At 54.9% G+C, this 13,398-nt stretch overlaps 1 protein-coding gene across 1 annotated transcript in view; it reads right to left on the bottom strand.

Moving 5' to 3' along the window:
• The window catches only part of LOC132381205 (voltage-dependent L-type calcium channel subunit alpha-1S-like), a 381,429-nt gene that overhangs the window by 42,995 nt on the left and 325,036 nt on the right, over positions 1–13,398 (bottom strand). Inside the window, exons 34-35 of the mRNA XM_059950504.1 lie at positions 10,425–10,552; positions 2,194–2,290 (exon numbers count right to left, since the gene is read on the bottom strand). Of these exons, the coding sequence (XP_059806487.1) occupies positions 2,194–2,290; positions 10,425–10,552 (225 nt within the window). The remainder of the gene's footprint in view (positions 1–2,193; positions 2,291–10,424; positions 10,553–13,398) is intronic.

A 13,398-nucleotide genomic window follows, 5' to 3' on the forward strand; every position in this document is an offset into this window, starting at 1 on the left:
AATGCACTTGCCTGGGCACAGAGAATGGGGGGTGTCTGGAATGTACTTGCCTGGCCACAGGGACTGGGGGGTGTCTGGAATGTACTTGCCTGGGCACAGAGAATGAGGGGTGCCCAGAATGTGCTTGCCTGGGCACAGAGACTGGGGGGTGTCTGGAATGTACTTGCCTGGGCACAGAGACTGGGGGGTGTCTGGAATGTACTTGCCTGGGCACAGAGAATGAGGGGTGTCTGGAATGTGCTTGCCTGGGCACAGAGACTGGGGGGTGTCTGGAATGTACTTACCTGGGCACAGAGACTGGGGGGTGTCTGGAATGTGCTTGCCTGGGCACAGAGACTGGGGGGTGTCTGGAATGTGCTTGCCTGGGCACAGAGACTGGGGGGTGTCTGGAATGTGCTTGCCTGGGCACAGAGAATGGGGGGTGTCTGGAATGTGCTTACCTGGGCACAGAGACTGGGGGGTGTCTGGAATGTGCTTGCCTGGGCACAGAGACTGGGGGGTGTCTGGAATGTGCTTGCCTGGGCACAGAGAATGGGGGGTGTCTGGAATGTGCTTACCTGGGCACAGAGACTGGGGAGTGTCTGGAATGTGCTTGCCTGGCAACAGGGACTGGGGGGGTGTCTGGAATGTGCTTGCCTGGGCACAGAGAATGGGGGGTGTCTGGAATGTACTTGCCTGGGCACAGAGAATGAGGGGTGCCCAGAATGTGCTTGCCTGGGCACAGAGACTGGGGGGTGTCTGGAATGTGCTTGCCTGGGCACAGAGAATGGGGGGGTGTCTGGAATGTGCTTACCTGGGCACAGAGACTGGGGGGTGTCTGGAATGTGCTTGCCTGGGCACAGAGACTGGGGGGTGTCTGGAATGTGCTTGCCTGGGCACAGAGAATGGGGGGTGTCTGGAATGTGCTTACCTGGGCACAGAGACTGGGGAGTGTCTGGAATGTGCTTGCCTGGCAACAGGGACTGGGGGGGTGTCTGGAATGTGCTTGCCTGGGCACAGAGAATGGGGGGTGTCTGGAATGTACTTGCCTGGGCACAGAGAATGAGGGGTGCCCAGAATGTGCTTGCCTGGGCACAGAGACTGGGGGGTGTCTGGAATGTGCTTGCCTGGGCACAGAGAATGGGGGGGTGTCTGGAATGTGCTTACCTGGGCACAGAGACTGGGGGGTGTCTGGAATGTGCTTGCCTGGGCACAGAGACTGGGGGGTGTCTGGAATGTGCTTGCCTGGGCACAGAGAATGGGGGGTGTCTGGAATGTGCTTACCTGGGCACAGAGACTGGGGGGGTGTCTGGAATGTGCTTACCAGAGGGGTGGTAGAGTCAGAAAAAAAGAGCCATTTGGATAAGCAAGGAAAATGGAGGGATATGGACTGTGTAGGCAGAAGGGACTAGTTTAGATGGCCATTTGCTGTGCTGCACCGTTCCATCTTCTATGTGTGGCATCCATTTCAAACAGAAATGCTGCAAGGCAGCAGCTTCGTCGTAACTATTACCTTTGCACAGATTTTGCTTGATCTGCTGTACATGCCAGCATGTTCTGCTTTAATTTTAATTGCTATGTGTTAATTTCAGAAGATGCTGCTTATCTGACAACTATCTGTTGTTTTCTGCACCCCGCCATTTTCTTCTGGAATCTTCCCCCTTCCTTTCCAGTTGCAGCCTGAAACGTTTATTCCCCTGCATGGATGCTGCCTGACCTGCTGAGTTCCTGCAGCATTTTGTGTGTTGAAGGTACAGGAGCCTCAAAAACCACACCACCAGGTTCAGGAAGTTATTGCCTCTCATCCACCAGGGTCCCGAACTGGAGGGGATATTTTCACTCATCCCTTTGCTGAACTGTTCCCACAACCAATGGACTCGCTGTCAAAGACCCTTCATCTCATGTTCTCGATATTTATTGCTTAGTTATTTTATTATCTTTTTTTTGTAGTAGCAGTTTGATGTCTTTCGCACATTAGTAATTTGTTCATTGACTGTGGTCTTTCATTGATTCCATTGTGTTTCTTGTACTTACTGCCAATACCTGCAAGAAAATTAATCTCAGGATTGTATATGGTGAAATGTATGCTAATAAATTTACATTGAACTTTGAAGGAACTTTTTGCAAGTGCTCCAACTGCATTTGGCTTGACTACTTTGTTAAGCAGGCCGAGCTGTGGCTGAATGGTGGGATGGGAGATTGAGTTAACTATACCTTACAGGCCACACGGTGGGGGCAAAACTTGCCAAACCCCAGTGGGGGCTGGATACGACGGAGCAGAGTCACCACGTCCAAGTGTTTGATTCGACCCCTGCAGAAAATAACCAGGAAAACTATCAGGAGAGAGAGGGAGGGGGAGAGGGAGGGAGGGAGGGAGGGAGGGGGAGAGAGAGAGGGAGAGAGAGAGAGAGAGAGGGAGAGAGAGGGAGAGAGAGGGAGGGAGAGAGAGGGAGAGAGAGGGAGAGAGAGAGAGAGAGAGAGAGAGAGAGAGAGAGAGAGAGAGAGAGAGAATGTGTGCATGTATGTATGTGGGAGTGTATGTCTGTGAGTGTGTCTGTATGTGTGAGCGTGTGTGTGTTTGAGTGAGTGTGTTTGTGTGTGTGCGTGTGGTGTCCCTGTGACTGTGACGGCCGTGACTCTGTCATTCTCACTGTGTCTGTGACAGTTGTGTCCCATGTCCCTGTGAGTGTGACAGAGTGTCCCGTGACCCTGTGACTGTGACGGCCGTGTCTCTGTCCCTGTGACTGTGATGGTTGTGACCCGTGTCCCTGTGACTGTGATGGTTGTGACCCGTGTCCCTGTGACTGTGACGGTGTATCCCGCGTCCCTGTGACTGTGACGGTGTGACCCGTGTCCCTGTGACTGTGACGGTGTGTCCCGTGTCCCTGTGACTGTGACAGTTGTGTCTCTGTCCTTGTGACTGTGACGGTTGTGACCTGTGTCGCTGTGACTGTGACAGTTGTGTCTCTGTCCCTGTGACTGTGACGGTGTGTCCCGTGTCCCTGTGACTGTGACAGTTTGCCCCATGTCCCTGTGACTGTGACGGCCGTGTCTCTGTCCTTGTGACTGTGACAATTGTGTCCCGTGTTGCTGTGACTGTGACAGTTGTGTCTCTGTCCCTGTGACTGTGACGGTGTGTCCCGTGTTGCTGTGACGGTGACGGTTGTGTCCCGTGTCCCTGTGACTGTGACGGTGTGTCCCGTGTTGCTGTGACGGTGACGGTTGTGACCCGTGTCCCTGTGACTGTGACGGTGTGTCCCGTGTGACTGTGACAGTTGTGTCCTCTGTCCCTGTGACTGTGACGGTGTGTCCCGTGTTGCTGTGACGGTGATGGTTGTGACCCGTGTCCCTGTGACTGTTATGGTGTGTCCCGTGTCTCTGTCCCTGTGACTGTGATGGCTGTGTCTCTGTTCCTGTGACTGTGATGGCTGTGTCTCTGTTCCTGTGACTGTGATGGCCGTGTCTCTGTCCCTGTGACTGTGATGGCTGTGTCTCTGTTCCTGTGTCTGTGACAGTTGTGTCCCGTGTCCCTGTGACTGTGACGATGTGTCCCTGTGACTGTGACAGTTGTGTCCTGTGTCCCTGTGACTGTGACGGTTGTGTCCCGTGTCCCTGTGACTGTGACGGTTGTGTCCTGTGTCCCTGTGACTGTGACGGTGTGTCCCGTGTCCCTGTGACTGTGACGGTGTGTCCTGTGTCCCTGTGACTGTGACGGTGTGTCCTGTGTCCCTGTGACTGTGACGGTGTGTCCCGTGTCCCTGTGACTGTGATGGCCGTGTCTCTGTCCCTGTGACTGTGACGGTGTATCCCGCGTCCCTGTGACTGTGACGGTGTATCCCCCGTCCCTGTGACTGTGACGGTTGTGTCCCGTGTCCCTGTGACTGTGACGGTGTGTCCCGTGTCCCTGTGACTGTGATGGCCGTGTCTCTGTCCCTGTGACTGTGACGGTGTATCCCGCGTCCCTGTGACTGTGACGGTGTATCCCCCGTCCCTGTGACTGTGACGGTTGTGTCCCGTGTCCCTGTGACTGTGATGGCCATGTCTCTGTCCCTGTGATTGTGACGGTGTATCCCGCGTCCCTGTGACTGTGACGGTGTGTCCCGTGTCCCTGTGACTGTGATGGCCGTGTCTCTGTCCCTGTGACTGTGACGGTTGTGTCTCTGTCCCTGTGATTGTGACAGTTGTGTCCCGTGTCCCTGTGACTGTGACGGTGTGTCCCGTGTCCCTGTGACTGTGACAGTTGTGTCCCGTGTCCCTGTGACTGTGACGGTTGTGTCCCGTGTCCCTGTGACTGTGACAGTTGTGTCCCGTGTCCCTGTGACTGTGATGGCCGTGTCTCTGTCCCTGTGACTGTGTATCCCCCGTCCCTGTGACTGTGATGGTTGTGTCCCGTGTCCCTGTGACTGTGATGGCCGTGTCTCTGTCCCTGTGACTGTGACGGTTGTGTCCCGTGTCCCTGTGACTGTGACGGTGTGTCCCGTGTCCCTGTGACTGTGACAGTTGTGTCCCGTGTCCCTGTGACTGTGACGGTTGTGTCCCGTGTCCCTGTGACTGTGACAGTTGTGTCCCGTGTCCCTGTGACTGTGATGGCCGTGTCTCTGTCCCTGTGACTGTGTATCCCCCGTCCCTGTGACTGTGATGGTTGTGTCCCGTGTCCCTGTGACTGTGATGGCCGTGTCTCTGTCCCTGTGACTGTGACGGTTGTGTCCCGTGTCCCTGTGACTGTGACGGTGTGTCCCGTGTCCCTGTGACTGTGACAGTTGTGTCCCGTGTCCCTGTGACTGTGATGGCCGTGTCTCTGTCCCTGTGACTGTGTATCCCCCGTCCCTGTGACTGTGATGGTTGTGTCCCGTGTCCCTGTGACTGTGATGGCCGTGTCTCTGTCCCTGTGACTGTGACGGTGTATCCCGTGTCCCTGTGACTGTGACGGTTGTGTCCCGTGTCCCTGTGACTGTGACGGTGTGTCCTGTGTCCCTGTGACTGTGACGGTGTGTCCCGTGTCCCTGTGACTGTGACGGTGTGTCCCGTGTCCCTGTGACTGTGACAGTTGTGTCCCGTGTCCCTGTGACTGTGACGGTGTGTCCCGTGTCCCTGTGACTGTGATGGCCGTGTCTCTGTCCCTGTGATTGTGACGGTGTATCCCGCGTCCCTGTGACTGTGACGGTGTGTCCCGTGTCCCTGTGACTGTGACGGTGTGTCCTGTGTCCCTGTGACTGTGACAGTTGTGTCCCGTGTCCCTGTGACTGTGACGGTGTGTCCCGTGTCCCTGTGACTGTGATGGCCGTGTCTCTGTCCCTGTGACGGTGTATCCCCCGTCCCTGTGACTGTGACGGTGTGTCCCTGTGACTGTGACGGTGTGTCCTGTGTCCCTGTGACTGTGACGGTGTGTCCCGTGTCCCTGTGACTGTGACGGTGTGTCCCGTGTCCCTGTGACTGTGATGGCCGTGTCTCTGTCCCTGTGACTGTGACGGTGTGTCCTGTGTCCCTGTGACTGTGACGGTGTGTCCCGTGTCCCTGTGACTGTGATGGCCGTGTCTCTGTCCCTGTGACTGTGACGGTTGTGTCCCGTGTCCCTGTGACTGTGACGGTGTGTCCTGTGTCCCTGTGACTGTGACGGTGTGTCCTGTGTCCCTGTGACTGTGATGGCCGTGTCTCTGTCCCTGTGACTGTGACAGTGTATCCCCCGTCCCTGTGACTGTGACGGTTGTGTCCCGTGTCCCTGTGACTGTGACGGTGTGTCCCGTGTCCCTGTGACTGTGACGGTGTGTCCCGTGTCCCTGTGACTGTGACAGTTGTGTCCCGTGTCCCTGTGACTGTGACGGTGTGTCCCGTGTCCCTGTGACTGTGACGGTGTGTCCCGTGTCCCTGTGACTGTGATGGCCGTGTCTCTGTCCCTGTGACTGTGATGGCCGTGTCTCTGTCCCTGTGACTGTGACGGTGTGTCCCGTGTCCCTGTGACTGTGACGGTGTATCCCCCGTCCCTGTGACTGTGACGGTGTATCCCCCGTCCCTGTGACTGTGACGGTGTGTCCCGTGTCCCTGTGACTGTGATGGCCGTGTCTCTGTCCCTGTGACGGTGTATCCCCCGTCCCTGTGACTGTGACGGTGTGTCCCTGTGACTGTGACGGTGTGTCCTGTGTCCCTGTGACTGTGACGGTGTGTCCCGTGTCCCTGTGACTGTGACGGTGTGTCCCGTGTCCCTGTGACTGTGACGGTGTGTCCCGTGTCCCTGTGACTGTGATGGCCGTGTCTCTGTCCCTGTGACTGTGACGGTGTGTCCTGTGTCCCTGTGACTGTGACGGTGTGTCCCGTGTCCCTGTGACTGTGATGGCCGTGTCTCTGTCCCTGTGACTGTGACGGTTGTGTCCCGTGTCCCTGTGACTGTGACGGTGTGTCCTGTGTCCCTGTGACTGTGACGGTGTGTCCTGTGTCCCTGTGACTGTGATGGCCGTGTCTCTGTCCCTGTGACTGTGACAGTGTATCCCCCGTCCCTGTGACTGTGACGGTTGTGTCCCGTGTCCCTGTGACTGTGACGGTGTGTCCCGTGTCCCTGTGACTGTGACAGTTGTGTCCCGTGTCCCTGTGACTGTGACGGTGTGTCCCGTGTCCCTGTGACTGTGACGGTGTATCCCGTGTCCCTGTGACTGTGATGGCCGTGTCTCTGTCCCTGTGACTGTGACAGTGTATCCCCCGTCCCTGTGACTGTGACGGTTGTGTCCCGTGTCCCTGTGACTGTGACGGTGTGTCCCGTGTCCCTGTGACTGTGACAGTTGTGACCCGTGTCCCTGTGACTGTGACGGTGTGTCCCGTGTCCCTGTGACTGTGACGGTGTGTCCCGTGTCCCTGTGACTGTGACGGTTGTGACCCGTGTCCCTGTGACTGTGACGGTTGTGTCCTGTGTCCCTGTGACTGTGACGGTGTGTCCCGTGTCCCTGTGACTGTGGCGGTTGTGTCCTGTGTCCCTGTGACTGTGACGGTGTGTCCCGTGTCCCTGTGACTGTGACGGTTGTGTCCTGTGTCCCTGTGACTGTGACGGTGTGTCCTGTGTCCCTGTGACTGTGATGGCCGTGTCTCTGTCCCTGTGACTGTGACGGTGTGTCCCGTGTCCCTGTGACTGTGACGGTGTGTCCCGTGTCCCTGTGACTGTGACGGTGTGTCCTGTGTCCCTGTGACTGTGACGGTGTGTCCCGTGTCCCTGTGACTGTGACGGTGTGTCCTGTGTCCCTGTGACTGTGACGGTGTGTCCCGTGTTGCTGTGACGGTGATGGTTGTGTCCTGTGTCCCTGTGACTGTGACGGTGTGTCCCGTGTCCCTGTGACTGTGACGGTGTGTCCTGTGTCCCTGTGACTGTGACGGTGTGTCCCGTGTCCCTGTGACTGTGACGGTGTGTCCTGTGTCCCTGTGACTGTGACGGTGTGTCCCGTGTCCCTGTGACTGTGACGGTTGTGTCCTGTGTCCCTGTGACTGTGACGGTGTGTCCTGTGTCCCTGTGACTGTGATGGCCGTGTCTCTGTCCCTGTGACTGTGACGGTGTGTCCCGTGTCCCTGTGACTGTGACGGTGTGTCCCGTGTCCCTGTGACTGTGACGGTGTGTCCTGTGTCCCTGTGACTGTGACGGTGTGTCCCGTGTCCCTGTGACTGTGACGGTGTGTCCTGTGTCCCTGTGACTGTGACGGTGTGTCCCGTGTTGCTGTGACGGTGATGGTTGTGACCCGTGTCCCTGTGACTGTTATGGTGTGTCCCGTGTCTCTGTCCCTGTGACTGTGATGGCCGTGTCTCTGTCCCTGTGACTGTGATGGCTGTGTCTCTGTTCCTGTGTCTGTGACAGTTGTGTCCCGTGTCCCTGTGACTGTGACGATGTGTCCCTGTGACTGTGACAGTTGTGTCCTGTGTCCCTGTGACTGTGACGGTGTATCCCGTGTCCCTGTGACTGTGACGGTGTGTCCCGTGTCCCTGTGACTGTGACGGTTGTGTCCCGTGTCCCTGTGACTGTGACGGTTGTGTCCTGTGTCCCTGTGACTGTGACGGTGTGTCCCGTGTCCCTGTGACTGTGACGGTGTGTCCTGTGTCCCTGTGACTGTGACGGTGTGTCCCGTGTCCCTGTGACTGTGACGGTGTGTCCTGTGTCCCTGTGACTGTGACGGTGTGTCCCGTGTCCCTGTGACTGTGACGGTGTGTCCCGTGTCCCTGTGACTGTGATGGCCGTGTCTCTGTCCCTGTGATTGTGACGGTGTATCCCGCGTCCCTGTGACTGTGACGGTGTATCCCCCGTCCCTGTGACTGTGACGGTTGTGTCCTGTGTCCCTGTGACTGTGACGGTGTGTCCCGTGTCCCTGTGACTGTGATGGCCGTGTCTCTGTCCCTGTGACTGTGACGGTTGTGTCCCGTGTCCCTGTGACTGTGACGGTGTGTCCCGTGTCCCTGTGACTGTGACGGTGTGTCCCGTGTCCCTGTGACTGTGACGGTGTGTCCCGTGTCCCTGTGACTGTGATGGCCGTGTCTCTGTCCCTGTGACTGTGACGGTGTGTCCTGTGTCCCTGTGACTGTGACGGTGTGTCCCGTGTCCCTGTGACTGTGATGGCCGTGTCTCTGTCCCTGTGACTGTGACGGTTGTGTCCCGTGTCCCTGTGACTGTGACGGTGTGTCCTGTGTCCCTGTGACTGTGACGGTGTGTCCTGTGTCCCTGTGACTGTGACGGTGTGTCCCGTGTCCCTGTGACTGTGACGGTGTGTCCTGTGTCCCTGTGACTGTGACGGTGTGTCCTGTGTCCCTGTGACTGTGACGGTGTGTCCTGTGTCCCTGTGACTGTGATGGCCGTGTCTCTGTCCCTGTGACTGTGACGGTGTGTCCCGTGTTCCTGTGACTGTGACAGTTGTGTCTCTGTCCTTGTGACTGTGACGGTGTGTCCCGTGTTCCTGTGACTGTGACAGTTGTGTCTCTGTCCCTGTGACTGTGACGGTGTGTCCTGTGTCCCTGTGACTGTGATGGCCGTGTCTCTGTCCCTGTGACTGTGACGGTGTGTCCCGTGTCCCTGTGACTGTGATGGCCGTGTCTCTGTCCCTGTGACTGTGACGGTGTGTCCCGTGTCCCTGTGACTGTGACGGTGTGTCCCGTGTCCCTGTGACTGTGACGGTGTATCCCGCGTGCCTGTGACTGTGACGGTGTGTCCTGTGTCCCTGTGACTGTGACGGTTGTGACCCGCGTCCCTGTGACTGTGACGGTGTATCCCGTGTCCCTGTGACTGTGACGGTTGTGACCCGCGTCCCTGTGACTGTGACGGTGTGTCCCGTGTCCCTGTGACTGTGATGGCCGTGTCTCTGTCCCTGTGACTGTGACGGTGTGTCCCGTGTCCCTGTGACTGTGATGGCCGTGTCTCTGTCCCTGTGACTGTGACGGTGTGTCCCGTGTCCCTGTGACTGTGACAGTGTGTCCCGTGTCCCTGTGACTGTGACGGTGTGTCCCGTGTCCCTGTGACTGTGATGGTGTGTCCCGTGTCCCTGTGACTGTGACAGTGTGTCCCGTGTCCCTGTGACTGTGACGGTGTGTCCCGTGTCCCTATGACTGTGACGGTGTATCCCCCGTCCCTGTGACTGTGACGGTTGTGTCCCGTGTCCCTGTGACTGTGACGGTGTGTCCCTGTGACTGTGACAGTTGTGTCCCGTGTCCCTGTGACTGTGACGGTGTGTCCCGTGTCCCTGTGACTGTGACGGCCGTGTCTCTGTCCCTGTGACTGTGACGGTGTGTCCCGTGTCCCTGTGACTGTGACGGTGTATCCCGTGTCCCTGTGACTGTGACGGCCGTGTCTCTGTCCCTGTGACTGTGACGGTGTGTCCCGTGTTCCTGTGACTGTGATGGCCGTGTCTCTGTCCCTGTGACTGTGACGGTGTGTCCCGTGTCCCTGTGACTGTGATGGCCGTGTCTCTGTCCCTGTGACTGTGACGGTGTATCCCGTGTCCCTGTGACTGTGACGGTGTGTCCCGTGTCCCTGTGACTGTGACGGCCGTGTCTCTGTCCCTGTGACTGTGACGGTTGTGTCCCGTGTCCCTGTGACTGTGACGGTGTGTCCCGTGTCCCTGTGACTGTGACAGTTGTGTCCCGTGTCCCTGTGACTGTGATGGCCGTGTCTCTGTCCCTGTGACTGTGACGGTGTATCCCGCGTCCCTGTGACTGTGATGGCCGTGTCTCTGTCCCTGTGATTGTGACGGTGTATCCCGCGTCCCTGTGACTGTGACGGTGTATCCCCCGTCCCTGTGACTGTGACGGTTGTGTCCCGTGTCCCTGTGACTGTGACGGTGTGTCCCGTGTCCCTGTGACTGTGATGGCCGTGTCTCTGTCCCTGTGACTGTGACGGTGTATCCCGCGTCCCTGTGACTGTGACGGTGTATCCCGCGTCCCTGTGACTGTGACGGTGTATCCCGCGTCCCTGTGACTGTGTATATACTTACTTAGCATCAGGATCATATTCGGCCCAGATCCTCTTAAATTCATCGAGATGGTGAGGGCCCAGGATCGACCAGTCCCGTGTCAGATAATCAAAATTGTCCATAATGACAGCCACAAACAAGTTAATAATCTGCAAAAGATACAAGAGTGATTAACATATAATCCAGCCAAACTGTGTTATAATAAATCTGGTAAAATAGTGGTGCAGTGGTCCACCTGCAGTGGCCTCTCCAGGTCCAGCAAATGGGGCAAATGTGCTTTAAATGTTTATCATGTGTTGCACAACCCTGATGGATGCTTTTTGGTGGGCATACACGAGGATGTGATATGGTGGATCAAAAATTGTCCACGTTGTGTGCTAACTAAGATGCCGCAGCCTAGGATCCGTCCCCCCATGGAGTCATTTCTGGCTTCTAGGCCACTTGAAGTTGTAGCTGCAGATTTCACTGTGTTGGAGCCGGTGACTGACAGGCTTGAAAATCTTAGTGGTCATGGACGTTTTTACTAAATTCACCCGAGATCTTGAGGGAATGGTTCATGAAGTACGGTGTTCCTGAGAGATTGCATTCTGACCAGGGCCATAACTTCGAAAGTGAGGTTATAGCTGAGCTTTGCAAACTATACGGGGTAAAGAAGAGCCATACCACACCTCATCATCCGACTGGAAACGTGCAGTGTGAGCTTTTCAACAGGACGATGCATGATTTGTTGTGTACGTTGCCTCCAGAAAAGAAGTTCCCAAAGGAGACTGCAAACTCCAGTAACTCAGGCCAGCTCACCCCTGGGGCAGGAATCAGATTCTGAGGATTCAGAAAATGGTGTGATAGTGGCAGAAGATATGTCAGAACAGGGTGCACAGTACCTTGACCTGAGCCTAGACAGCATATCTTCCAAAAACATGACACGTTCCGAGACTGAGACGGGGGAGCTGACGACTGCTAATGCAGGGGCAGAGGTCGGTAGCCCTCCTGGGGCAGCACCCCACAGGAGTAAACGAGTAAATGCTGGACAGCACCCTAACTCACATCACGAACCAAGGTCAGTCATTGCTGAGGCCTCCATTAGTCCGGCAGCAGTGTCTGAGATTCTGGCTAGTCGTAGTTCAGTTCTCTTTAGAGAAGCAGTTAAGGAAGTTAAAAGTACCCTTGTAGTGAGTGAGTAATCGAGGACGATCACTTGAATGCAGGAGAGAATGTAACCGGGTGACCGTCGAATCTTATTCAGTATCATTAAAAGTGCACTTAGGCATTCATCCGGGTAATGCTAGAATAGTTGTCTGTGCCTTTAAGTGGAGATGGTGATGTCATTATGCACGCGCAGGACAGTGGGGAGACCATTTTGTTTTCTGCTGCCGAAGCTGTTGGGCGTTGGAATCAAGCTCCCCCAGAGGTGCTAGGCATGGTGAGGAAAGGTGAGCATTAATTTACAATATCCATGTGAATTTGTTTATGCTTTTGGTGATTCGAGAATATCGATAATTTGACATGTTTTTCACGGGTAAGGAACTAAACGCTGGATAGCGTGGCTTCCAAAGTTCCTCACCGGCCAAGTAGGTCAGTCTTCCTGTGTTACGAATGTGCCACAACTCTGAGGGGCCGAAGGGTACAAAGTCTCCTTTTCGAGAATCGCAAGATCGTTATTAATTCAGGTCTGGGACCCAGGAAATGAGAGAGAATCCACAAGGTTTGGAATGTGTCCTGGCCTCAGTGAAACAAAGCCACTGATAACGGCCATTGTCTCTTGGAGACGGAATTGTGTATTGAGTACTGTACTATTCATTGAAGCCCCTCAGGGGACGATCAGAGTGGGCTGGTTGAGGGATTGCATCATCTCAACCTGATTGACATCTGAGACCCCGTGAGTAAGGATAAAAGAGGGTCTGGGGAACAACCCCTTTAGACGCACCAGGAGAAACGTTAGAGATCCCGTGACAGTGTTTAATAGCGACAGCCGGTGGGGGGCTCATGTGCGTCCTTCCCTTGCCTGGGATTGGCAGCCTCACCACGGAAGAACGGCTTTAGCTAACGGAGAGGCCACAAGTGAACGGCCACACCAACGGGACTCCCGAAGGATTGAAATCATAAAAGGAAAAGCCAGCAAGTTTTTCTCCCAAAAATCTCTCTCTCTCTCCAACCATTGAAAACACAGTGGTCCCCAAAAAGCTGCAGCCTGCATGAACTGAGTGACTTTTAAATTTCCATCGGACAATACATTATCCCCTAGACAACGATAGAGCGTATTTCTTATCGATTATTATTATACCCGCACTTTTAGATTTAGTATTGACGACGTATATTATCTGTATGTTTGCATTGATATTATTTTTGTGTATTTTTACTAATAAATACTGTTAAAAATAGTACCATCAGACTTCAACGGACCTCTCTATCTTTGCTGGTAAGTGACCCAGTTATGGGGTTTGTAACACCTGTAATTTAACTACCAGGCAATATTGTGTAAAAGTTGTGCCAAAGTGTACCTTTTGTCTAACTTTATTGTATCATGACTGATTGTGCATTTAACAGTGTACCCTGAATGTTTAGTCTCCGTTCGGGGGTTCAGCATGTGTGTACGAAAACAGTAAACTTCTTAGGTGAGATGTATTCATCTAATGTTGTTTGTATTAGGCTCCTTCAGAATTGCCACTATCGTATTAGTACTGGATCAGATTTGTGCGAATTTCTTTGTATTTTATACTGCATACACAATTGGTCGAGACACAAGTGTGTGGATCGAAGGTTAAATGGAGATTGTAACGGCAGGACCCGATTGTAAAGTCATTGGTTTTGTTTTAAGACCCTCTTCCGGCACTTAAACATCTAAAACAGATGAAGGAATTAAAACCCGAAAAAGTGTTTGTTGTCCTGAGTGTGTACTTTTCCCCGGGCTACAACAACACATGAGGTGGAGAGGGTCATCACACGAGGCACGGAGGGACAACACACGAAGCGGAGAGGGACAACATATGAGGCAGAG

The sequence above is a fragment of the Hypanus sabinus genome, chromosome 25, assembly GCF_030144855.1.
Source record: "Hypanus sabinus isolate sHypSab1 chromosome 25, sHypSab1.hap1, whole genome shotgun sequence".
NCBI lineage: Eukaryota > Metazoa > Chordata > Chondrichthyes > Myliobatiformes > Dasyatidae > Hypanus > Hypanus sabinus.